This window comes from Pneumocystis jirovecii (genome assembly GCF_001477535.1).
Source record: "Pneumocystis jirovecii RU7 chromosome Unknown supercont1.8, whole genome shotgun sequence".
Classification (NCBI taxonomy): Eukaryota; Fungi; Ascomycota; class Pneumocystomycetes; order Pneumocystales; family Pneumocystaceae; genus Pneumocystis; species Pneumocystis jirovecii.
This window is the reverse complement of record NW_017264782.1, coordinates 292437-319420: the sequence shown is the minus strand read 5'-3', so window position 1 is coordinate 319420 and position 26984 is coordinate 292437. Positions and strand designations below refer to the sequence as shown.

The window sequence follows — 26984 nt, the reverse complement described above, 5'->3', positions numbered from 1 at the left end:
CGTTTATTCTTCTCTTAATACGTCTATTTCCCCGTTTGACGCGTCTTTACACGTCATTAAAGCGTATATTAATATACTAAGTGTCATCAACGCGTAATCGATACTAAGCGTTATACATTCTTGTACATCGTGCATATAGCAGTGGCTGGAAACGGCTATGAACAGAGAATTTAGTATATACTATGCCTTTTTTAGAGATAATGAACAAACAATGTTATTTTATGGCGTTAAAAAGTGTTTAGTGATATATTAATTAGATAATATCAATTAAATAATGAAAGTTAGAAGTATATAAATAGGGGAGGAATAGGACACACAACATACAACATGCATACAACATGCATACAACACGCATATACTACGCATACACTACGCATATAATGCGAATACAATACACATACAAGCTGAATCTAGTATAGATTCAGTATATTTGGGATATATCCTTATAAATAGAGCTTAATTGATAATCAGCAGTAATTTAAGTGAGACAATATAACAGAAGATATGTTCTCCATACACCAATGCATATAAGCAGAGAAGATATGCAATCCAAAGAATAGAGATTTACAATATAGAAAGAATTAAAGATAACAAAGCTAACCACTGTTATATAATCAAACAGTTAAAAATTGCACTTTAAGAAAGAAAACGAAAATTATACATTAATTATTATACCAAAAGATTGTGTTGAGTTATATACTTGATAAACATTATTTAAACAACAAAATGGTGCTTTTTATGTTTTGTACAAGACCATTAACTCAATCTCGATATTTATTACAAAAACAAAGGCATATCTTTACAAAGACAGTATTATTTCCTTTACGTTGTCGGTCAACATGGGTTTTCTGTTCACTTTTTGGATTTTCGTTTTTTCCGGGTTATTTTATGTATAGAAACATTTTTCATTCAGCAAAATGTGATGCAACAATATCACAAGATATTCATGATAATACGCATACTACTTTAGTAAAAACATCCTCAAGTACTGTTCCTTTTTTTCCAAAATTTATAACACCGGATTCGTCCTCAGAACAGTACATTTTGCTTGGTCTTGGAACAAGAACGGTAACTTTTCTTGGCATCAAGGTCTATGTTGCTGGTATATATATTCCAAGTTTAAGTCTTCCTAAAGTTCAAAGTATTTTACAAAAATACATATCAGAAGAACCAAACAATAGTGCTCAAAATTTGTCTATACTTATGCAGGATTCAACCAAAAGTATGTCTTTGATATCATCTTTACTCGAATCCAAAGTAAAGTTTATCATTCGTATTGTGCCGACAAGAAATACAAAATTTTCACATCTTAGAGATGGATTTATTCATAGAATATCTAATCAAGTACAAACTAAATCAACAGAGTACTCATCGGATGATCTCGTATCTTTTAAATCAATATGGCCAACTCAGCAAAAATTATTAAAAGGGGAAGAACTTCTATTATTTATCACTAACACACATACAATTCAAATGATCTATAATAGCCAAAAAATTGCAACATTCATAGGCAACGATGCTATTGTTAAATCAATTTTATATAGTTACTTATGTGGCAAACATATTATTAGCGAAGAAATTCGGAAAAATACTGTCCAAGGGTTTATTAATCTCGTTTTGGAACCCTAACTAGTAAAATTAACCAAAATATTATTTATATTAAATACATCATAATAGAATTTAATGCAATTGTATAAATATGAAAAATTCTACTTTTAAATATTCAAAAACACTAAAGAAAACAATAACCTTTATACATTTTATAATATTAATACCATTTTTTATACTAATAAATGAAAATCTATATCAGTTAAATATTATTTCGTATACTTGTGAATTTCATAAGTAAGAAAGGAATCCATTATGTTTAATTTTTAGCTATTAAACCTTAACCTTGTCTAAATAGTGTTAATCAAAAACATTAAAATGTATAGAATAAAATATTTCTAAAGTGTGTTTTTAATAGATAAAAATTCAGATGACCATATTCGTATTTTAAATATACGAAAAAATAAGTGACATAAAGCCGACATATAATCTTTTTTTATGTAAATATTTGAATTACTGGAAAATTACTTGTAATATATCAGACAAAATACTTGAAAGTATTCCTCTCATAAATTCTTTTTCCTGTAGAGCATTAAAAACTATTTCAAGTGATTCCTTAGTAGCAGTGCCTCCTACAAGAGACTTTAGAGTATCTGGAATTGTTTTGCGTAAAAATAAGCGTTTTGCTTTTAACATTAATTTCTGTGAGTCTTTTTCAACATTTTCAGCAGGATCAGGTGACCATATTTCCATTATAATTTTATTAATTTGCTCAGAAATCCATTTCTCATTAGAAAAAAAATTTGTAACCTTTTCTTCTATAGCTTCTTTTACAAAATCGACATACGTTCCATTTCGCAATAATAAACTTCTAAGTATTCCAAGAAGAGAACGACGAATAGACCATGTTTTTGATGATAATGAATAAAACTCTGATAAAATACAAAAATTAATATCAATAAAAAGTTGTACATCAGAATTTGAAAACCCTTTAGTAACATTAGAATTAGACTTCTCATGTGAAAAAGATTCTTTTTTGTCATTTAAATCAATATTATTTTTGTCATGCTCTAATAACAATTCTTCAGAACATGTCTCTGTTTTAAAAGTTAGATCAAGTGATCCATTATCTGGAATATTAGGAAATGCAGTGGATAACTTGGTTTCTTTTTTTTCTTCTGTTTGTGACTGAAAACTAGAACGAGGTGGAAGAGGCTTCTCATCATCCTTAGAAGCGTTAAAAAGTAAATTATCAGTATTAACTATAGGTGAATCTTCTAACCCATCAGTTGATGGATTTTCTGCTTCTGATTCATATATATTATCAGGTATATCAACAAAAGCTTTTCGCCCAACAGCCCCAAGAGCATTTATAATAGCCCTTCCTCCTGTTGCAGGTGCTTTTATAACATCGCGTACACCATCACTCACAGTACGCAGCTGTTGCCATGATTTTCGTTTTCCAGAAAAGCCATCAGATTTAGATTGTTTATCCAAAAAACTTTTCATTGCATGACTATCAGAAAGATCTCTAGACTTCAAAGCCTTTCGCAAATAATTTTCTAAAGATATTCTCAAATCTTCATAACTTATATTTTTCCAATGAGGTAATTCTTTAGCAAAAGAATGTAAACCTGAAACTGCAGCTAAGCGGCGAAGAACTTCATGCAATGATTCAAAGTCAGAATACTTTTTAATAATAACCCATCCAGGCATTTGACCTCCAGCAGGCTCTACTATTATCAAAAAATTAATAGACCATTTTGATTTTATAATTTTTTTAGGAGATAATTCAGAATTAACATATGACAAAGAAATATCAGCTTGAAATAAACTTTCTTTAGAAAGACTTGAAGTATCTTTTTCTAAAAACACGTCCTGAGGTGCATTTATTGAAGGTTTTAATTCTTTTAAATCATATAAACCCAGTCGAGAACGATCAGGAGATCCGCTTTTAGAATGACAAAACGGTTTAAAATGATGGCGCCCATCAGGACTTGATGTACGTGAACGAATTGGAGAAACAAAACATGTTACACTCGATCTTCTAAAATAATCTCTTTTTTCGGGAGTTATAACTTCGTTAAACATAATAGGAGATGGATGCTCAGATAATGGTGACTCTTGATTTTCCGCTTTATCTTGCAATAACTTTGTCATTTCAGCAGCCTCTTCCATTGCTTTTTCCATCGCAAGCTGGACTTCACTTTTCTTCTGAGACTGCTCTTCATTTGTTTCATGCGATTTCTCATTATCATAAAGGTAAATAATCCATTCATTAATAAAATCAGCAGATGAACAAATGTCGACAACATTTTCAAAAATCTGAACCGTAAACATTTCGCGCATAAGTGTCCTTAATATAGAACAATCCAAATCTTCCTTTTTCCCTAAAAACTTCATTAAATTTTCCGACTCAAAACGAAATCTTTCTCTTTGAAGTGGTTGGTCTAACAAACGCGATAAAGCAGAACCCGGATTTTGAGCAACATACGCAGAGATAACGGAAATAATATTATGATCATCCGTTGAAAATGACAATGCTGATCTAAGCTCACGTAGAGCAACAATAATAGTATTCGAACATTGGATAAAAAATAACATCATAATATCATATGAACTTTTTGAAGCAAGATGTTGATAAAAAGAAAGAGAAAAATGATCAAAAAGCATACGACATGCCGTAGGAAACGACCCATCTTTAGATATTGGAAAATACCAATCTTCTATATATGATTTCATAAGATTATCAAACAATAAAGAAAGAGATGTTGCAATCATCGGAGAAAGATTAAATAAACGCTCCTGTCTTCAACCATAGGGTTAGAAAACTAATAGAAATATTGTAAAAGAGTGTTTACGTGTGAAAAGAACATGAAGAATTAGTTTCCAGCCGTCGAGTACTCAATTTGTACATCTCAGGTAACTCCACATGTGGTATTCTCGTTTGATAAATTATGCCAAGAATAAGTCCCATTATAAACCAAGAAACCTGTATATAAAAAACATTGCTAATAATAAAAAGTAAAAATATGCAAAAAATCCAAACAAATGGATGTGTTTTTGAAAAAAAATCATACAGATATGTAACTAGACCAAACCGAGTGTAAATAAGAGTATTTTCCACTTTTTCTTCTATTTTTTCGGACAAAAAAGTTTCATCAGACACATTCACATTGTATTCTGAAGAATTAGGCTCATTAAGCTCCTCTTGAAGCTGCTCTGATTTGGAGCTCATGCTCCGTTGTCTATACGTAGGTCATCAACACATCGATGGGGAAAACGATAAGTATAAATGATGAGAAATTGGAATAAATAAAAATATAGATAGATACAGATTAAAAGTATTTTATTAACGTATTTAATATAAATGTTATTGCCCTTTTCCCAAAATTACAGAAAACACAAACTATTTAAACAAAAAACGAAGAATATAAAAAATGTATAAAATCAAAATGAAATTAAATAAGTCATATCGCATTTTCAATTATTCGAATTATACCATGATTGAATGTTTATAAAATATTTGTAATTCCAAAGCCTAAAAATTAATCTGTAAATTACTAAATGATATATCATGACAAGGAAAAGCTAAACGGTTTAACAGATAGATGCAAGCTAAACAAAACACATTAGTCAAAACATAAATTTAAATGCACTAGATGCCCCTTGATATTTTCTTATCTTTATCAATTAACTATAAGGAAACAATAGCATTTCTCCTTAAAGATGTTACTTTTTCATTATTTGAACTTTCAGATAAATTAGCTGTTTTGTCAACACTACTTTTTTTCATTTTTCCTAATTCGACAGACCCTTCAGACATAAAGGTACGAGAAGTAGAAGAAAATTTTTGAAAATCAACTGATGAATAACTTATGCGTTTCATAAAATTATTTGAACTATTTTGACTAAATTTCCGATCCACTTGCTTAAAAGTAAAAGTCCCTCTAATGGCAGCTGGCCCAGGATCCAAAACATCAGCGTCTGTCTCAGCATCCGCTGCTTTTTGAACATTGGATAAATCCCCCGACAACATGTCAGTATCGGACGTATTATCAGCACCAATAGAAAATTGAAGAAGCAAAACACCACCAACAATAGTTAAAAAACCAAGAAACACAGTTGCAACTGCAATAGATGTTCCATTAAAACCTCTATATAATACAGCTGTTGAAACAATCGTACATGTCGTGAAATAAGTAAAATATACAGGAGTAACAATAGCAGTCTATAAACATGTTAAATATTTCAATAGAAAAATTAACCAACATTAAATATATTTAATGCTTTCTGATAATGTTATAAAATAATTTATATAAAAAATACATACATTTAAGTAATTGATTTCAATAAAAATCATCAAAATAACACAAAGACCAAGAAAATACAAAAACCAATGATTCCATTGATTTGGTACACCAGAAATTGCACTTACAATCGAAATACCGAAACCCTATATATAAGATTCCATAAAACAGTAAATATATATGTATACCTGAGTGCAAACAACTGTAATACCTCCAATAAGCGAAGGAATAGATATATATACAAAAATACTCTAAAAATTAGCAATCAGAAAAATATAGATCTAAAATAGAGCATTTCCCATGAATATACCTTATCTCCCCAACGAGGACCAATCCACAATGCGATAACAGCACATATAAAAAAAATAACAAGTGTATAAATTAGAAAAAGACGTGAAATAATATATTTCATAATTTCTTGAACCGTCTGCGCCAACTGTTGTTCTGGCGCATTAATCACAATAATACAAACCCCAACCATACAAAACGCACATCCAACTTTGCCTACAAATGAAAGACGCTCCTTAAGAAAAATACTCGATCCAATTGCACTAAAAATATTAATATCCACCTAAAAAAAAGCCCAAACAACCTCACAACAATACTCATTGCACCCAACGGTGTTACAAGAATTGCACCTAAAATCCTTAAAAAATAAAACGCATACAACGCGCATATATAACGCATATATAGCACATGTACATACTTGCAAACGCATATGCCACAAAATTAAACAGTTCTCCAATCGCCACTATCCATATCAGCCAATGTCTTCTCATTCCTTCACACGCACACATCAGCATCCCCGTCCACCAAATCCCATTCTTGAGATATGCATGTCCTTGTCCTGCTGCAAGTCCTTTATTACGCGTTGTATCCAAAAGTCCTTTTTTCTATACACTGTCAGACTATCTACGCCTGTTTTCAGTGCTTTACTTTAACCACAAAACTTGCACCAATGAAACAACCTATAGGCCACTATATTAAACATAAAATCTTGCTTTTTAGAGCACTTTTCACCTGATGCAAGTGCTAATATAAACCCAATCAACTTTTTGCCCATCGGAGATTCGTCTTTACAAAGACATCGATACACACGTTACCACCGATAATCAGTAAATCATTACAAGTAGTAAAATATGCATTAAAAACAAGCATTACATATAATAACACATATACAACTCGGCCTAAGGGGACATTGCATCAATAGATATCTATTTATCTGAATATATGCGCCTCAAAACCAAATTACATGCGCACTTCAATGCACACCCGTCTGAACACCCTCATCCTCCGATACACTTTTGCCTATTCAAGGCATACCCTCTTTTAATTTAAACATGACCTTAAAAACGGAACGCATATATTCGGGTTCTAAAACGCATATGAAACGCATATGAAGCGCATATACAGCGTATACAAAATGCATATGACTTAATTTGGGCCTTTCTTTCATCCTATGACGCATATACTCCTGTTTTAAGGCTTATATAGACAGTTTTTCAGCGCATACACCCTAGCACAAGATGCATACATGCATACTTTACTACATACATCACTCTTTGTAGCATTTACTCTAATTTCCAATAGCGCTCTAAGTCCTGTATATATGCATAGAGACACCGCATATATCCACAAAAACACCGCATTATAGAGTGCTTTTAGACTTATAATCCCATGTTCAAGCGCTTTTCTCGCCCTAAGAACAAGGAAGACCCATCTTTACTTTGCTAGAGCCTTTATCTATATTTCATAATTTATACTCTTTGTACCTGTCGAAGATCGCTCGGTGCACCTTTTCCGTACTAGTGGAGTCTATTCGATTATTTGTTGGGCGTTACCCCTTGGCGCGTAATCGCTGGGTTCACGCGCGTAGCGCACGGTTTGACGCGTATAAAGTGTGCGGTCGGGCGCAATTAAGCAGTATAAAACAAAGCACAGGCTGCTGTTTAAGTGCCAGGTAGTAAGACGCCTGTGCAGGTTGATTATAGGAGAAGCAGGTAGAAATCAGGAGAAAAATAATTAATAAATAAGTATTAAATAAGTGAAAAGGTCTTTAGGGAAGTTTGGGGTATATTTTTGAAAATTCAGAACAAAAAAAAAAACTTGAAAATAAGTTGTTTTAAGTTTTGAAGGAAATCTTTTATCATAGTTTTATCATAAGCATCTTGGAATAAGAGGCTTTTAATATTAAAAAAAGGAGCATAAAAGTAGACAAAAGTGTGTAGGAGGAAAAATTGTATAGAAAAAGTCATAATAAGGGCTTTATAAGTTTTATCAGGATTTGTATCAGTATTATTACTAGTAATTAACAAGCGTTATATCAGCGTTTATATCAGCTCATTGTCTAGATTTATATTAGCGCTGTACCAACATCAATATTAACATTTACATTGGATTATTGGGGTTTGCATCAACGTTTATAGTGACATTTGCATCTTTACAATCATCATTGATATGCATCACTTGAGTCGAGAAAGGTTGTGTGAGAATTTTATGGGAAACTATATGGAAGCCTTTATAGAAGGATCTACATTATGGGATAATATTGAAGGAAGAACATTGAAATTAGAACATCCCAGGTTGGATAGTTTGTCTGAACGTATTTCCGATAAAGACGGAGGCATGTATGTGCCTCAGCGTCTATATAGTGTACATTCATGTGGTGGGCGATCACATACGAGTTCGAGTTGTTCGAGTGAAGCATGGGGTGATGAGCCGCTGGGTCGGCCTTGGGCATTAGATGATGAGTTATCTATGGAATGTATATGGAAAAGAGCATGTGAGACACCTTTACATTCAAAAAATGTGTTTTCACAATGGACAAATGGATCAGATGAGCTGCAATGGTTTTCAACATGCACACCGGGAGCGCAGGCAGCATCGGTGCATGGGGAAAATACAAGTATGTCATTTACTTCGTCATCTTTTCCAAATATGTATTGTAAAACACGGAATTTTTGTTCATTTTGTAAACATTCTTCTCAGTATATGGACCAGCAAATCGGTACAGGCTTACAAATTAATTCAGGCCCGCAAGTCCACAAACATGCATCTTCAAACATAGGATATATTAATTCAGATATGCACAATGATGCAGTTGATACTGTTTTAGATGTGTGTAATGCACATTCTAAAAAAAGTTCAGATTCTTCTATCAAAACAGGTTTATACAAGACAGAATTATGTAAAAATTGGGAAGAAAGTGGAGAGTGCCGGTATATAAATGCATTTAAGCCATTCAGCCATTCTAATATCATAAAGATACGGATTGAAATGCCAATTTGCTCATGGGCACTCAGAGCTCCGTACTTTACTTCGGCATCCAAAATACAAAACGTCTCCTTGCAAAACATTTATGGAGGTGAGTACGATGAGTAATTTTTGCAACTTGTTTTTAACATTTAAACAGAGTGGGTCATGTCCATATGGTCAGCGATGCTGCTTTTCACATACAAAAGAGCAAATAAAACCCAAGAAAATTAGCGTATCATTACCTTTAAAAAATACAGTTCCATCTCAAGGGTCAACGTTTCCTCCAAGCATCTCAGATGTAACAAATCAAGAAAAATCTGGTATAAAAACGTTAAATACCACGTCTTTATCGCAAAAAACAATGCATAATCTGGATCTTTCTGGATTTAGTCATTTGTTTAGTACTATTAATTTGCTTGACGAAATATCGCCACTCAGTCTTACCTAAACCGACACTATCGACCATCTTTTAAGATAGCTATTCAACGTGTTCACAAATATTTCGGTCGTTATTGTCTTTTTGATACCCTTATTTTTCTTGCATTCAGCTTTATCAATTTAATTTATATTACATCTTATGGATAGACGAATCAATGATTTCGTTTTTGGCCACGATGTTTACGTACAGTCTCATGTGTTTCAAAGCATTTTAGACTTTTTTCAATTTCTGATTATTTATATACATAAATATAAAAAAATATATCTCGTTTAAATTCCAAAAAATCAATATAGATTTAAAATATACATAAAGTGTAGCATCTGATTTGTTTAAATTATATGTCTATTTAAACAATTTTCAAGTGTAATAAACTATTCTAATAAATCTTTTTTATACCATCGTCATTTATCAACCGGTAAAAATTATGACATCCAAGATTTAAAAAAAGGCATTTATGCCAAAAATCGAGAATAATTGCATTAGATGGCAGATCCGGAAGAAGAAGCATGCTCTATTTCGCCAATCGCTATCGATGATGATACAGATATAGCAAATTTTGTTTCTAGATTATCTATAGAGCACAATATTCCTTGGATTGAAAAAAAACTCAAATTATGGATTGAAGATGGTATATAAGAACACATTTTTTCGCTAAAAATAATAACTTTTAAGCTTCAGATGCATTAGATTTTGAATATATTCTTTATTGCCTATTTAAAACTCACAAATTTAGTTTAAACAAATCTGTTCGAACATGTATCCAGAATTCTCTTTTAGCTTTATATAAAAAGGATCCAGAAAAATACATAGTTCTCTTTACCAATGAACTCAATGATGTAGTTGCTGATATAAGTATAAAAAATATTTCAATGCATTCTGTTTTTATACTTCTTAAATGGACTAACTGTTTCATTTTAAATATTTCAATTAATGTTACATTAGCACAGAAGCATCTTCCAGGACTTATATTAAATCAGTCAACTTTACTTGAATTATATCTATCTTCTTCTGCTAAAGAAAATACTAAATCTATATCTTTGCGTTCTGTTCAAAAAACACTTGAAAACGTTCTTGTAAAAATATCTAATGAAAATGCATTTTTGAACTTAAATATATATATAGAAGAGCTTATAAAAGTGGAAAAAAAGGCAAATTGTACCCAAAACACAATTCTACTTGGTATGATTGCAAAAGTGGTATTTTATTCACAGTCTAATGAAGAAAATGAAATTATAATGAAAAAAAAGGATAAAATTATCGACTATTATATACAAAATATCCTTAAATCTAAAATACCACTTTCTAAAATAGTAATTGTATAATTAATTTTAAAATTATCTTTTTGCTAATAAAACTAGGCAGGATTGAACGATTTTTTTACGTATTTTGTTACTTTTGAAGATTTTGAGTTTAAAATTATGTTAAGTCTTGAAAAAGCTTTATTAAGAGCACCAGAAATTATTTTAAATGGTTACACTCTTTTTTAAATATTCTTTTTTATTTATTATATAATTAGGAATTTTAAAGGAACTAATAGTCTCATTATCTCCTACAATTGATTTAAGTAAACCTATATATGAAAAACTTTTCATTCCAATTTTAAATGCATTAAAATCTTCTAATCCAGATGTTTGCAAAAATTCTTTAGAAACATTTGAATGGATTATTAAAAGATGTACTAATCATGATTATATACAGTTTATAATGGAGAAAATTGTATTTGTATTAGATTCAGGTTGAGTTTTAAAAATGTAATTATTCTTTAACTTTAATATCTATTTATAGGAGCTCTTTTTTCTCTTAATCATAAATTGTTACATATTAAATCTTTAACATATCTTCCAAAATCACTCAAATTGTCTAAATTAATCTTATCATTTCTAATACCTTATATTTATAGAGAAACAAATGAAAACATTTCTATTGCATTAGTTGAATCCTTTTTTTCATATTTTACATATATTATTAGTATAACAAATGAAATCTCTGATGATTATATAAAATTAATTAAAAATGGGCTTATAGAAATGGTTAGCGCAGTAAGAAGAACATGGTTTAATGAATTTGGTAATATTATTTGGAATCATAGATATAATCTTAGCAAACAAATAATATATCTAGTGAAAACAGTACTAAATTTGTTGTGGGAAATATACAAAAATATTTTAGTTAATCCTTTACAATGCATTCAGAATAAAACTACTATCGAAGGTTACCTATGTACAGTTATTTTTATTAATATTATATACAATTGGAAAAACGAAAACATTGCTAACAATGATGATTTATTGTCTATAAAATCATTATTAGAAAAACATTTACTATCATTTGAAAGTACTCCTTATTTTGTTTTTTGGGATAAAATTTATAGCAAAAATTTCCATAAAGATGACAAAATATGGTTTATACGTTCTCTTAAAATAATAGCAGAGTATATTCCAGAACATCAATTTGAAAAAATTGGATTTTTATGGGCTGAAGCATCATTCTCATTAGTACTGTCAAATATGTTGCATGATTATTCAATCGTTTCTACCACATGTGAAATGATAAAACATTGCTATTTAAAATCTAGAGAACATATTTTGGATATTTTTTTATCTGAAATTTGGAAACGAATTAAACAAGTAATATTTTTTTTTAAGTTTCTATTTTTTAATAAATATTTTAGTTAGAAATATCTTATACACAGACGGAAAAAGATGTTGCGATGATTAATAGTATATGTTATCTAATTAATGCAATTTCTCCGAACAATCACGAGTTTTTGTCAAAAAATGAAAAAGAAGATACAGAAAGACAATTAATAAAAACAGTTATACTATATCATCATCCATTATTAAGTTTTTTTTTTTTTCATGTCATTAAGAATTACTAATAATTTAAGGAAATAAATTGAATTGGATTAAACTTTGTAAAAAATTTAAAATAGATCCATATATATTAGTAACCAGTCATTCTCAGGAACTAGCCAATACTATTAAAAGTTTACTTCAGAATAATATCGTAAACGAAGTACATATTATTTGTTTAATGGGATATATTTTAATTTTAATTTTAGAGCAAATTAACATTGCTAGCTATTAAATTATCTATATCTACTTTAACGTCATTAGACCAAATAATAATCGTTCCTTTATTTGTCGAAATGTTTTTAAAATATCTTTCTCATTTACAATTCGAAAATATTTCTGAAAAAGATATTTCTATTTGGAAAGATAAAACAAATGAAAAAGCAGTAGAAAGTATTTTATATAAGAAATTATTTTAAACCAATTCTTATTAAACGATTAGCTAGTTTTAAAGTTGATTGCAATAATTTTATTAGAAAAAATATACAACAGAAGAATAAATTAAATAAAAACAAACTGGTGGAAGAAAGTCAAACACTATTAAATGAACAATTAGAAGAGGCAATCAGTTCTAAAATTTTAAATTTAAAGTCACAAATTATATCTGGTCTTATTATAATTCAAGGACTTACATTAGCAACTCAAAAAAATCGAAGTTTATGGTATTCATATGCTATTCACGCTTTATTATCAATAGAATTATTAGAAAAAGGCCCTTTAATTGTTCATGAACTTATAGTTCAAACATATCTGGTAATACTGAAAAAAATATTAATATAATAACAAATATCAGGATTGTGCCAATTGTGTATCAGTGAAAAATATTAATATAATGATTGGAATCGCAACATTAAGAATATTTAATGTTAAATATATACAACTTAACTTTACCGAAGAACCTTTGCAAAGTTTAAACATAATATTAATAATTGTTCTGATCAATAATAGAACTAGTAATAAGATTATTATCTCAATTAAATTCTTCTGTAAAACAACGTTCTTTAGATGAGATATCTTTTATTTATATATTACCTTTTTTAATTCAAGTAATAAAAAAAAAAGGAGTAGGAACTGATGATCCTGAGGAATGTGATAAACAAGTTATGCTAGCACTTAATATATTTTCTTTACATATAGATTTTTGTATAAAATTAAAATCATTAAAAAATGGAACTAATGTTTCTAGGCAAATCATCTATTTCAAGAGTAGAAACTATTCAAGCATTATTGAATATTTTATATTATTTTCCAAATCATTTTGACCAAGCTAAAGATTGTCTTATTTTATTATGTAAAATAATCAAAAATAATGTGACGAAAGAAGAAATATCAGAACTTATAAAGGAATCTATTTCACCAAAATTTCAAATTCGAAATGTAGTTCTTCAAGCCATAGAGGTTTATTATTTTTTTAAGTTTTATAAAATTATCTTAGATTTAATTTTAGCCACTAGATTTATCTAAATATGATTTTTTTTACGAATTATATCTTACAATTTACGACAAGAATGAAACAAATGCTTTGATGTCTTTAGAAATTATGAAAAAAAATAATCTTCTAATAACATGTATTGAAAAAAATGTTCTTATAAATTATCTTTGTAAAAAATCAATATTGTATTTTCTTAATACTGATTGTTATAGGCAATGACCAGTACTATATTAGGGAGTGCGCAGCTAAAGCAATTTTATCATATGTCAAAAAGTATCCACATGAAGTAGAGAAAATAGTATTAACATTAATTGAACTTTATAAAAAAAAGGTGACCATATTAACATATTTTCTAATATTTATATTTAACATAATACAAGTCTAAGCTACAGACATTAGAACATGATGACTTTAATATCATAATTCCAAAATCATCAAATAAAAAAGATATGTGGGAAATCAGATGTTCTATAGCACTATCACTATCTTATTTAATACCTTATTTCACACCATCTTTAATTCCTTTCTTTCTAAAATTTTTAATTGGAACATCTAATGAATATATTCCTTTAAATGATGATTCTTCAGAAGTACGTCAAAAAATGTTGGAAAATGGTTTAAGTGTTATTTCCCACTACGGCGATTCTCATGTTGAAGAACTTTTTAAAATTCTTGATAATTATTTAACATCTTCAGATGAGTTTCAGAAAAACGAAATAAATGAGAGAGTAATTATACTTTATAGCACAATAACAAGTCATTTAAATATAGATGATCAAAGAGTTCATATAGCAATAGGGAAACTTATGAATATACTTAAAAGTCCATCTGAAGATATTCAAATAGCTATAGCAAAATGTTTTTCTTTATTAATTAAATTTTCTTTAAAGAAAATTCCCAATTACATAGAAAGGTTGAAAGAGGAGCTTTTTACATTTGAAAAATATGCTGAAAGAAAAGGTGCTGCTTATGGTTTAGCAGGTATAATTATTTTCAATTTGGATTAATAATAAACTTTTTTCTAGGAATTATTAAAGGTGGCGGTATAGAATTGCTTGAAAAATATGAAATTATAGAAACACTTAAAAGTGCAATTACCAATAAGAAAGACCAAAAATATAGACAAGGGGCACTTTTTGCTATTGAATCATTTTCACAGATTCTTGAAGAAGCTTTTGAACCTTATATTATTGAGATGATTCCTTATTTATTAACTACGTTTGGAGATCCTATATTAGATGTTAGAGAAAGTACTACAGATGCAGCGAAAACAGTTATGGGCAAAATTAGCAAAAATGGAATAAAGTTAATATTACCATCATTATTATCAGGGCTAAATGACAATAATTGGCGTACTAAAAAAGGTTCTATTGATTTTCTTGGTGCTATGGCATACTGTGCACCTTATCAATTGTTTTCATCTTTACCTATAATTATACCTCGTTTAACTGAAATGATTAATGATTCTCATTTACAAGTACGTTTAGCAGGGAATGAAAGTCTTTTAAAATTTGGGAAGACAATTAATAATTTAGAAATTCAAAAACTAGTTCCTGCTTTACTAAAAGCATTAAGTCATCCGAATACGCATACAGAACCTGCTCTTGATTCATTACTCAAATTCCCATTTACATATCATATTGATGCTGCTTCACTTGCTATAGTATACTATATACGTAGATATATATTTATTAACATAAAATAGATTATGCCGGTTTTAGAACAAGGATTAAAAGAACGTTCAGTGATTTTAAAAAAAAAATCTGTTAAAATTGTAGAAAAAATATCATGTTTTGCAGAAGCAAATGACCTTATTCCATATCTTGATAATATACTTCTTAGTTTACGGAAGATTCTTATAGATCCAGTCCCAACAACTAGAGAAACATCAGCAAAAGCTTTAGGAATATTAGTTAAGAATCTAGGAGAAACAAATTTCCCCCACTTAATACCTGATCTATTATCAACATTAAAAAAAGATATTAGCTCAATAGATCGTCACGGATCTGCTCAAGGGATTTCTGAAATACTTTCAAGACTTAATATTCAATACTTAGAAAATATACTTCCTGAAATTCTTGAAAATGCTTTAAGTCCAGTATCATATATTAAAGAAGGGTACATAGCTTTATTTATTTACCTTCCTCAAGCATTTGGACCGAGATTTCAACCATATATAGGAAAAATTATATCACCAATTCTTTTAGGATTAGCAAGTGATTTAGAATCTGTTCGCGAAGTTTCTTTATCTTCAGGGAAAGTTATTATCAATAATTATGCAGCAAAAGCAGTAGATCTTTTATTACCTGAGTTACAGAATGGAATATTTAACGAAAATTGGAGAATTAGACTGGGTTCTATACAATTGATGGGTGACCTTCTTTTTCATATCACTGGGATATCTGGCAGAACACATCTAGAAGGAAATACCAATAATCTCCAATCTTATAAAAATATTCTCTTAGATATTTTAGGTCAAGAAAAAAGAGATTATATTTTAGCATCTCTTTACGTTATAAGACAAGACGTTGTTGAACAAGTTCAATTTTCTGCTTTTAATGTTTGGAAAACTTTAGTTACAAACACCTCTAAAACTATAAAAGAAATTTTACCTGTTATAATCAATATGATTATATATTCTCCTATAGCTTCAAGCAAAGTACATGATTCTGTGTTTGTAAAGACTCTTGGAGACCTAGTGAAAAAATTAGGAGAAGATATGATGCCTCATTTGTTACTACCTCTTCAAGAAGGTATGAATTATAGTGAATCTACTGCAAAAGTTCGAATATGTGTTGCGTTAACTGAAATTATTCGAAACTCAGATATTGGAACATTAGAGCCATACAAAAATGGTCTAATTAAAACTATTCAACATGGTTTTATGGATGTTGAAGAAGTTAGAAAAGCAATTGCACAAATGTTTAATATTATGTGTGAACTCTATGGAAACACTGTTATCAATCAAATTTTACCAAATCTTCTTGAATCACTTCATTCAAACAAGAATGCAGAAAATGCATTAGAGGCATTAAAAGAACTTATTTTTGTACGTTCTCAAAATATTTTACCAATATTAATACCAAAAATCACAAAAGTTCCACTTTCAATTATAAATGCAAGAATTATAAGCTCATTTGCGGAGGTTTCTGATCCTAATTTCAAATATTATCTTTCTACAATAATTAATGCTCTTATTGATACATTAATATTTGATATCGATGAAAGTACTGAATTAGAAATTAAAAATGCTATAAATAATGTACTTCTTTCAATTGATGATAACGAAGGTATAAATATATTAATTCCAATAATGTTTGGATTAGTGAAGGTTTTTTCCCTTCTTTTTTAATATTTTTAACTTTTTTATAGCATGAGAATTGGAAAAAACAAGTTTTAGCATGTCAACATATGGTTTATTTTTTTGAATCTACAAAACAAGATTATTCTAAATATTTTGAAGAATGCATATATACTTTTCTTTCACTTTTTAACGATAAAAATGAAGAGGTCGTAAAATCTGCATGGAAAGCACAAAATGCTTTTATTATGGCATTAAAAAAAGAAGATATGGAGACTCTTGTTGGTCCTGCACAAAAAATACTTCATAATATTGGAATGCTAGGAAATGAATTAAAAGCATTTGAATTACCTAAAGGAATTAATGCAATATTGCCTATATTTATGCATGGAATTATATATGGAGATGCTAATAATAAAGAGTTAGCTGCTATGGGAATTTCTGATATTATTGAACGCACAAGTTCTAGTAGACTTGATCCTTTTGTAATGCAAATAACAGGACCTCTTATTAGAACTATAGGAGAACGATATTCAACTCAAGTCAAATTAACTGTTTTACATACTCTTGATCTTCTATTGAAAAAAGTACCACTACTTTTAAAACCCTTTTTTCCTCAATTGCAAAGAACTTTTTTAAAATGTCTTTTAGATCCAACATCTCATCAATTAAGATTAAAAGCAGTCTCTGTATTAAAAGGACTAATTGTACTCCTTCCTAGATTAGAACCATTACTTAACGAACTGTCTATAGGATCAAAGAGTATAAATAGTGGTGTTAAATATGTTATGATTAAATCACTTTTTAATGTTGTATCGAGTTCGAATTTCACTATAAATGAAACATCAAAGGGTATAATATATACATTAATTGAGGATAATACAGATATAAATGATTGTAAGTTATCATTCCAATTTATTACATTGTACTCATCGATTTAGTTCAAATACTTGCATATATTGGAAAATTTTCTACAATTTTATTTAAATATTTTGACAAAAATAACGCTTTAAGTTTTCTATGGTAATGTTTTTAACATAATTTATCTTTTTAATTTACATGAATAGTTCGAAAATTTTCGTTTCAGATCATAGTAACTATTCAATTCTTACACTTAATGCTATTTTGGTAGATTGTTCTGAGTATTTAATAGAGCTAGATTGTTCACTCAAAATTGTTCATTCTATAATCAGCGGATGTCTGAGTAATAGAGTCTGTTTTCATAATTTATCAACAATACATACTAACTTTTTAGCCATATATTATCAGTAATGGGGTTTTGGCTGCTGGGAAATTCTTATTAGATAGTAATTTCAACACAAATTCAGATCATACAACACTCATCATTGAAACTCTTATCAATTGCATCAAAAATCCAAAAATCATACCTGATGCAAACAGATTAATTTTAACTGTTATTTCTGCAACGAGCAAAAAATATCATCATGTAAACATTATCTTGCAGTCATCTTTTTCTAATCTCTATAGATAATGCAACCACACTTTAATATCATTATTCCTGCCGTTTTTAACAATGTTCATCATGTTTTAACACCTATTCAGCTCGCTGCTGAATCTGCATACATTTCTTTATTTAAAATTACTCCACACAATCGCATTCTCTTTAACAAATACATTGCAACACTCGATTCAACTCAAGCTAAAGCTATGGCTGCTTATCATAAACGTATGATGGCCAAAACTGCTACTACTCATGAACTCCAAAATAACGTAGTCTTACATTCGGATGAAGATTACATAGAAATCACTTCAATCGGCTTATCATCCACTTCTGACAACAACTAGCCTCTTTTAAGCATTACTTGCTGTATTTCTTCTCAATACTATTTCTCTGGCTTAATTTTCTTCAGCCGTCACAGTCTCGGGTACAATCGATTTCAACGTCATCAAAAAAAATTAGAGTTTGAACAGGTAAAATATACATTTATTTCTGTCAGAAAATATTTCATTTAACATGATTTTAGATGGCTAATCTGAAATATCAGAAACGTCTTGCAGCAGCAGTGCTTAAATGTGGAAAACGGAAAATTTGGTTGGATCCAAATGAAATATCAGAAATTAGCAATGCAAATTCGCGTAAGAACTATTAATAGTATATTTAATATTCTAATTAGTAGGACAAAACATTCGGAGATTAATCAAAGATGGCTTAATTATCCGAAAACCATCAACTATGCATTCTCGTTATCGTGTACGCCAATTACATGCTGCAAAACGTAAAGGTCGCCATACAGGCTTAGGAAAGCGCAAGGGTACAGCAGAAGCTCGTCTTAGCACAAAAGTGCAATGGCAGTTTCGTTTACGTGTCCTTCGTCGCTTACTTTGTCGTTACAGAGATGACGGAAAAATTGACAAATATATGTATCATCAAAAGTCACGTGATACACTCTTTTAACTTTCTAGGTATCATAGATTATATGCTAAAGCAAAAGGTAATCAATTCAAACACAAGCGCGCCTTAGTTGAATATATTCATCGAGAAAAGGGATGTTTTTATTTTTTATTTTTATTTAAACTTATACACAATGTAGGCAGAAGCAGCACGATCAAATATGATTCAACAGCAATTGGAGGCTAGGCGAATAAAAGCTAAAGCAACAAGAGAGCGACGTGTTCAGCGTCTTCTAGACAAAAGGAATGAAATGCTTAAAACATTAGATGAAAAGCCAAATGAAAAGTAAATGGTAATTCATGATGTTGCAATGAAGTTTTATTTTTTGTATATTTATAAGAAATTCAATAAAAACAAATGAATTCATATTTAATATATATTATGTAACTATAAATTTAAAAATTTGAGCTAAAAATAATTCTATATAAAAAATATTGCTCTGATTAAATGAAGAAACAAATGCACCGATAAGAATATGCCCCAAAATATCTATAATAAAGCAAATTGAAATGGAATCAAATGTTGCTATGCAGTATTAAATAAGTAAAACCTCGTCCTAAAGACAAAATATTAGCTCATTAATATAAATCTTAGAAAAAACATACATGATCTTCCTCTAGCGTTGGATTAATAGTCCATAAATGGTCAGAATAAACAATATCTTCAGTTTGAATAGTCGAATTGTCATTTACAAAAGAGTCTGTATAGATGTCAAAAGAATCTATATTTTTCTGTATTTCTTTATGTTTTTCTGGATAATATATATCACTAGGCGTATCATCTTTTGATGATTCTGTATAATGATTATATGTCTTTTCCTGAGTGTCTATTGAATACATTTCTTTATAAAAAGGCTGTAAATCATGATTTATTTTTACTATAGGTAAACAATGCATTAAATCATACTGATCAGAGAATAACCATAAATGATTCAATGCTTCCTCTGTAGTAAGCCTTTTTGTATCATCAATTGCTAATAATCCGATTATAAAATCTTCTAGTAAAGGATCATTACATTCTTTTAGTCTATTTTTTAACAAATATGAAGAATTAATATCTATATTATAGTAATCATCTTTCCAAAATTTTGCATTACGAAAACGAGGTGGATATCGTCCTAATAAACGTGATATTTCAATTGCTAATGCAGTCCTAGATGTTTCTACGTTGGATAACAAAGGTTGGGAATTTTTCTCTGATTCATCATTATGAAATAAAAGTTCAACCAGGATTAATCCGAGGGAAAATATGTCAATAGAAGGTCCAAATGGTAGTCCTAATAAAACCTATATTGTATTAATGATACAAAAAGAAACTTGTATAAATACTTCAGGTGCTCTATAATAAACAGATTGTAAATCGAAATCCAAATAATATATCTCTCTTGCATCTAATGGAATAGCATTTCCAAAATCAATGATTTTTAATTTTACTGATTTAGGATTATCTAAAAATATTTCAGTTAAATATGATTATTCTTCTAGTCTTACCTGAATAACAGCGTAGAATATTTTCTGGCTTTAAATCTGCGTGAATCACATTGACTCTATTATGAAGAATATTAAGAGATATTAAGATTTGTTTTGCAATTTTCCGAAGTGTTTTATGTCTTAAATGACACGCTAAAGGTGAATGTAGCTTATCGCCCGACCTGGAAAAATGAACACAGCTCTGAAGCTTGATAGGAGATGGATCTAATGCCTCGAGTACAAGATGACAACACTCATCTTTTATAAACATTGAAAATGTCTTAACGATCGGAAGATTAAAAGACTGCAAATATGGTAGCTGATGAATCCGATTCAACAAACGATATTCCTAGCCATGTAAAGTCAAACTCCAGCTGTAACCAGGAAAATCCATCTACTTGAAACCCCAATGCACCATATGCTTTACCCATTTTCTTAATTACACGGATCGGTTGATCCGGATGTAACAGATCCACCGCTAACGCACAGCAGGAAAATGCACCTTTTCCTACAAATGATTTCAACGAATACCGGTTAATTAAAAGATCCATTTCTTCTGCGTTTTCATGTATAAATTTCTCTGATAATAATCGATTCTGCAAAGTATCGTTCCATGCATCTATATACAATTTAAGTATTTATGATATGATAATCAAAAAAACATTAAGAATGCTATGAAGTACACCTTTTTTAACATATTCTTTGTGTTTTGAAAGATATTTAGCATGTTTTCTTTGTTGATCAAGACGTCGTCTGTATCTTTGTGTTAAACCCAAAGTAAGTTGAACCACAAGTTGTTGAGATGCTTCAAAAGACATTTTAATAATATTAGTAGATTTTTCTATAAAAAAATTAGCATTATTCTTTATTTATTAAAGAACTAGCAGAAGAATGATTTGTTTCATATTTTCTAGTTTTAATGATGGTTAAACGATCAATGAATACCGAGAAAACTAATAAAATATAATATATAAAAAGAAAAAATCAAGAGAAAAGTATGTATAAAAAGATTTAAATAAACTATCTTTAATAGTTTACAAAAATTCTGGGATGTAATTTAATAAAAATAGACAAGATATTATAACAAAATAGATGATATAACAAAATTTCAAAAAATAGATAAGATATAACAAAATATTCAAAAAATAAATGAAAAATTGTGTTAAATGAATTACATATAACATATACTATTTATTTTGTCAGTGTATAGCCATAAGACTTCCAACAAATGTTAAAATCTTAAACAAAGTTAGGGGAAAAAGAAATATATATAATAGCATAATTACCAAACGTGAACGAACATCTACAATATCTTCTGGCTTGTAAAGAATTAAGAAGAAATTCTAAATAAAAAAAGTTCTTACCACAAGAAAAATAAGGGCACCACACTTTCTAGCAATAGAAATTGCTAACTTGGCTATTTATAAAAATATTAGTTCAATTCTTAATAATGACAAAATTACCATTTAAAAAAGCATCTTCATCTGTAATACCTGGAGTTACGAGGGTATAATCAACATAGCCAGATCTTAGGCCATTCAATATATCTAACAAAAATATGCCACTTCTCAAAGAAGAATCCTTAAAACTTTTAATGCTACTAGATTTTCCTCCTTTATGACTCATTTCGTTACACCAAGAAACCATATCTGCATCAGTTATATCTTTTCCATCTTTAGATAAAGACTTAAGGGTCTGTATAATATTTTGTCTCATTAATTGCCAAACGAGAGCTAATGTTAATGTCCTTGACCCATCAACGATATCTGCTCCTTGAATTCCTACAAGAGAATATCCGAGACCCTTCCCTAACTCAACAGCATAATTTGTATTTTCCACACATTTAAATCGTGAAAGTTCTACACCGTCTCTAGGCCTAGAAACACGTTTCCAATTAACTATTTTTTAATAAAAAACAAATCTGTACTCAAAAAATACTTACCAGAATCCTTTACAACTTTATCATAAGCTTGTAATAAAACCAATCCATCCTTTTTTCAAAAAAATCAGTAAGTTAAAAGAAAAATGTTAATATACTTTCAAATCTTCAAATAAATCAACAACAGCGGGATTGACATTAAGACTATTTAACCATAAAGTAAAAACCCTTGCTTCACGCTCGCCTTCTAGATCATATTCTTCAATTTTAGGAAACTCTTCTTGTAATGGCTCTAAGCCTGGATATGTATTAAATAGATGAGCGACAAAGGCAAGATTAAGTTTTGGATTGCCAGAAACAAGAGCACTAGGTGTTAAATATTTTCGACAGTCAATTTTCTCAGCAAGAGATAAAATCTACAAGTAAGTATAACGACAGAACATGTAGAAAAATACTTTTTCCGCTCTTTCTAAAAGGTCTATTATTTGTAAAGGTTCCCTTGAACACTCTCCTGGGTTTAACTGATTAAGAAGAATTGTATAATTTTCACCGTCTGATACATCTGCGCTGAAATTCGACACTCTTTTATGATTGTAAGAAACAAAAAGTAGCTTGAGAAAATTTACCTTCTATGCCATTTTGCAGCTTCTAAATGAAAATTGAACCAACGCAAAAGAATCTGTTCAGGAGGTAATCTTAAAAACTGATCAAGTGTTTCATCTTCCTCCAATAGCCGATATAGTTCAGGGTGAAGCTTGATGTCAATTTTACTAAGAAGCCCTTTACGAATAATTTGCCAAATAAGACCAAGAATAAGATGTTCTATCATCAAATAAGAATATCAAGAACTCTTTACAGACTCATATATTACCTTTTCCATCAATCAGGTCTTGAGCACCAATATTCACTACAGAACATCCAATGGCTTTAGCAGAATTAATAACAATATTATTATTTTCTGTCATTTGAAAGTTATTAATAGGCTTTCCGCGTAAGGGTTTATTTAAGACGCGCTCGTCTATATCATTTAATACTATTTAAAATCGACTAAGAAATAAATCATACCAATTGTGTCCATGACAGAGTCATTAATGAGTTTCGAAAGTACAAGCCCGTCTCTGCATTCGTCAAAAATCTGCATTGTATCGGTCCTATTTTTGTCAGAAATAATAAACTTTAAAAAATAAAAAGCCCCGAATTGTAGCTGAAAAGGATATATCAATCAAAAATAAGTTATAAAAGATCCCTAACTGAGAATCAAATCTAAAAAATTAAATAAAACCCTTGAGAGTAATAAATATATTAAGGATAAATGTCAGCTCAGAAAATGAGTAATGGTTTGAAAAATACTAAAGTAAAAATATCAAAAACATGAGAATCATTTTCTAGTACCACTTAAAGTCTTAAAAAGTTATTAAAACCCAGTTAAAAGTGATTATTTCCCATATGTATTTTGGTTGCTTATATAACCAAACAGTCAAATTCCCACCAAACACATATTAAACTTCACAACACCATCCAAAGTATTAAAAATACAAAAAATATGAGACTTATTTTTTAAAACTTAAATAATTAGATATTTACCCATTATTGCCTATAAACAAGTACACATAATTCTCTTTGAGACCCATTATCAGCTACGATACTCTATTCTGAGCTCTTTAAAAACAAATACATACGGAAAAGGGACTCTATCACGCATTTCTTCATCCATAGAAAGCACATTATTAATATGATGTGTAAATTCAGAACGTTCATCTTCGTTGATCGTATGTGTAACATTATCTGACGAGCCTCGGACTGTAATCTTGTTCTTAGTAACACCAAATGCCCCACGATTATGTCCTTGACGCAGTTTTGTCACAAGCTATAAAAGGCTCAGAAAATGCTCTGAAAACACAATCTACGCCTCTGTAGGCATAGATCCTCTTCAAAACCACCTCAATATAGTCTTCAAGCTCTACCCGTCCACTGCTATCAATATGACACTCTCTTAGTGTCGCACGAACTTCATCGTATGATCGTTGTTCATCGTAATATTTTACTGCCTTTGTAATCGTATGTTTGTCTACATATCCTTTTCCATCAATATCCAATTTACTATAATTATTCATAATGGAGTTAAAACTCATTAAAATCTCACTTGAAGTCCTTTATAAGCCCAAAAATAACTTCTAAAGAGAGATTTGGAAATTTGATCTATAAAAAAAAGAAATTAAAAAGATGTATAAAAAATACGCAGTCAAGCGACAAATTGTTCTTAAATATGAGTTTTGAGATCTTAGATTTCGCTTAAAACTGCTTTATAATTGTTATAAACCTGTAATTTTTCAACACTCATTTTTCTGCAAAAAGTGGTTGTCGCGTATGTGTCAACTGGCTTATACTACGTAAAATAAAGCTAAGTCAATCTTAAGTGCAGGAAGAACAATAGATAAAAAATATAGAAAAGATGGGAAAAAATACAGAAAAGGCAGAGAAAATAAATTTAAAAGAAGATCCAGAATGAAAAATGTGTACTACAAGAGAGTAGGAGAGTATAGGAGTGTTTGAATGATAGAGTAGATGATTTAAAGATAAAAATTATCTAGAATATGATTTATTTTTCATAAGATTTTATTATCACAAAAATACTACCAAAATGTTTCTGTATTTTATTAATTAAATAAAGCAGAAGAAACAGAGGTAGTAATGAATCGAAAAAGATGGAGGCAAAATTATAATTATGTACAGCACTTTGAGGACATTTTGCCTTGTTCATGTTGTGACTGTGTAACAACGATGGTTTGTCCATCAGTAGGTCGCGCCACAGTTTCAGATGAATCAAGTGTTCTCATTGATATTGATTGATATACACCTATAGAGGTCAAAAGGAGAAAAACAAAAAATAGATATTCTAAATAGACAATAACTAACTTTTTAAAATATCCTGAAAAGCACAATCTACGTTGGTTGAATCAAGTGCCGATGTTTCAATAAAAGAAAGACCATTAGTAGCTAAAAACTGTAAGATTTCTGATTATCTTTGTGTATGGAAAAATACTTGAAAAATTTTTACCATCTTCAGTAGATACTGCACGCAAATGCCTTAAATCGCTCTTGTTTCCTACCAACATGATGACAATATTTGAATCAGCGTGATCCCGGAGTTCTTTGAGCCAACGTTGAATATTTTCGAACGTAGTTTGTTTAGAAATATCATAAACTAACAACGCACCTACAGCACCTCTATAATATCTACAAGAAGGACTTATTAGTAATCCAAGTATTTTCACATATACACATACGCCGATGTAATTGCCCTGTAACGCTCTTGACCAGCTACTAACGTCAAAAATATAGGAAAATAGAGAAAAGGCTACTACCAGTATCCCATATTTGTGCCTTGATTGTTTTCCCGTCTACTTGTATACTTCTTGTAGCAAATTCAACGCCAATAGTTGATTTTGATTCTAACTGGATAAAAATAAGAATACTTCTAATATAGAAGGAAAAAAATATATAATATAGAGTGGATGACATACATTAAACTCATTCCTCGTAAAACGGCTTAACAAGTTTGATTTTCCAACGCCAGAATCACCAATTAAGACCACTTAAAAAAAGTCCTTTAGTAAACGAAAAAATAAACGTCTTTCAAAAAAAAGAAACATTATATATCGAAAACACTAACCTTTGAAGAGATAATCATATTCATCCATTTTCCTTAGCTTTTTCTTTTTCTTTACTGATAATCCTTTATAATTAAAGATTTTATCATTTCATACCATATTTCTTACGAAAAAAAAGACACCAAAATTTACAAAAAAACTAAACATTGTCAACAAGATGTATGTGTTTACTGTCTTTTTAAATACTTATTAACAGACTTTCTAATTTCTTTTTTATACAGTTTTTCACACTGTGTAAACCTTGACGGATCGACACGAACACAGAAATGAGTCTGCTCGGTAAGCGGGGCACAAAAGTAAGAGAACATGAGAAAAAAAGGCCAAAAAATAAAATCTTTATATATGCATACAGAATATAATATATAGAATCATGACTGAAGTATTTAGAAGTGTATAAAAGCTGGTATACAATATA

The 26984-nt window shown here is 29.6% G+C and overlaps 9 protein-coding genes across 9 annotated transcripts; 4 read left to right on the top strand and 5 right to left on the bottom strand.

Moving 5' to 3' along the window:
- Window positions 1-726: 726 nt before the first annotated feature.
- On the top strand, window positions 727-1629 carry T551_02001 (uncharacterized protein; the record flags this gene model as incomplete). The annotated part of the gene is made up of 1 exon (XM_018374264.1): window positions 727-1629. One exon carries the CDS (start codon window positions 727-729, stop codon window positions 1627-1629), a length of 903 nt encoding a protein of 300 aa, XP_018229618.1.
- Window positions 1630-2061: 432 nt separating this feature from the next.
- T551_02000 (uncharacterized protein) lies at window positions 2062-4786 on the bottom strand (the record flags this gene model as incomplete). The annotated part of the gene is made up of 3 exons (XM_018374263.1): window positions 2062-4357; window positions 4410-4540; window positions 4598-4786. The coding sequence occupies 3 exons, from the start codon at window positions 4784-4786 to the stop codon at window positions 2062-2064; spliced, it is 2616 nt and encodes an 871-aa protein (XP_018229617.1).
- Window positions 4787-5245: 459 nt separating this feature from the next.
- Window positions 5246-6921, bottom strand: T551_01999 (uncharacterized protein; the record flags this gene model as incomplete). Its single annotated transcript, XM_018374262.1, has 9 exons — window positions 5246-5779; window positions 5821-5841; window positions 5882-6004; window positions 6047-6109; window positions 6169-6409; window positions 6451-6496; window positions 6565-6751; window positions 6795-6826; window positions 6879-6921. The coding sequence occupies 9 exons, from the start codon at window positions 6919-6921 to the stop codon at window positions 5246-5248; spliced, it is 1290 nt and encodes a 429-aa protein (XP_018229616.1).
- Window positions 6922-8319: 1398 nt separating this feature from the next.
- T551_01998 (uncharacterized protein) lies at window positions 8320-9561 on the top strand (the record flags this gene model as incomplete). The annotated part of the gene is made up of 3 exons (XM_018374261.1): window positions 8320-9076; window positions 9123-9222; window positions 9271-9561. The coding sequence occupies exons 1-3, from the start codon at window positions 8355-8357 to the stop codon at window positions 9559-9561; spliced, it is 1113 nt and encodes a 370-aa protein (XP_018229615.1). The 5' UTR covers window positions 8320-8354.
- Window positions 9562-10035: 474 nt separating this feature from the next.
- Window positions 10036-18943, top strand: T551_01997 (uncharacterized protein; the record flags this gene model as incomplete). Its single annotated transcript, XM_018374260.1, has 22 exons — window positions 10036-10180; window positions 10225-10868; window positions 10911-11022; window positions 11069-11287; window positions 11338-12179; window positions 12224-12395; window positions 12440-12567; window positions 12614-12797; window positions 12847-13157; window positions 13198-13312; window positions 13353-13547; window positions 13591-13802; window positions 13852-14005; window positions 14049-14167; window positions 14217-14817; window positions 14862-15499; window positions 15542-17167; window positions 17209-18034; window positions 18079-18160; window positions 18205-18349; window positions 18393-18584; window positions 18626-18943. 22 exons carry the CDS (start codon window positions 10036-10038, stop codon window positions 18941-18943), a joined length of 7980 nt encoding a protein of 2659 aa, XP_018229614.1.
- A 179-nt stretch (window positions 18944-19122) lies between these two features.
- Window positions 19123-19839, top strand: T551_01996 (uncharacterized protein; the record flags this gene model as incomplete). Its single annotated transcript, XM_018374259.1, has 4 exons — window positions 19123-19234; window positions 19276-19519; window positions 19562-19619; window positions 19690-19839. The coding sequence occupies 4 exons, from the start codon at window positions 19123-19125 to the stop codon at window positions 19837-19839; spliced, it is 564 nt and encodes a 187-aa protein (XP_018229613.1).
- A 246-nt stretch (window positions 19840-20085) lies between these two features.
- Window positions 20086-21837, bottom strand: T551_01995 (uncharacterized protein; the record flags this gene model as incomplete). Its single annotated transcript, XM_018374258.1, has 6 exons — window positions 20086-20106; window positions 20156-20836; window positions 20879-20997; window positions 21041-21368; window positions 21418-21638; window positions 21705-21837. The coding sequence occupies 6 exons, from the start codon at window positions 21835-21837 to the stop codon at window positions 20086-20088; spliced, it is 1503 nt and encodes a 500-aa protein (XP_018229612.1).
- A 381-nt stretch (window positions 21838-22218) lies between these two features.
- On the bottom strand, window positions 22219-25239 carry T551_01994 (fimbrin; the record flags this gene model as incomplete). Its single annotated transcript, XM_018374257.1, has 15 exons — window positions 22219-22257; window positions 22306-22338; window positions 22384-22436; window positions 22483-22917; window positions 22962-23010; window positions 23057-23314; window positions 23354-23480; window positions 23525-23720; window positions 23770-23916; window positions 23964-24049; window positions 24578-24765; window positions 24839-24998; window positions 25042-25097; window positions 25137-25178; window positions 25219-25239. 15 exons carry the CDS (start codon window positions 25237-25239, stop codon window positions 22219-22221), a joined length of 1890 nt encoding a protein of 629 aa, XP_018229611.1.
- A 382-nt stretch (window positions 25240-25621) lies between these two features.
- Window positions 25622-26599, bottom strand: T551_01993 (uncharacterized protein; the record flags this gene model as incomplete). Its single annotated transcript, XM_018374256.1, has 7 exons — window positions 25622-25755; window positions 25815-25895; window positions 25942-26135; window positions 26186-26219; window positions 26264-26354; window positions 26423-26493; window positions 26572-26599. 7 exons carry the CDS (start codon window positions 26597-26599, stop codon window positions 25622-25624), a joined length of 633 nt encoding a protein of 210 aa, XP_018229610.1.
- Window positions 26600-26984: the final 385 nt, after the last annotated feature.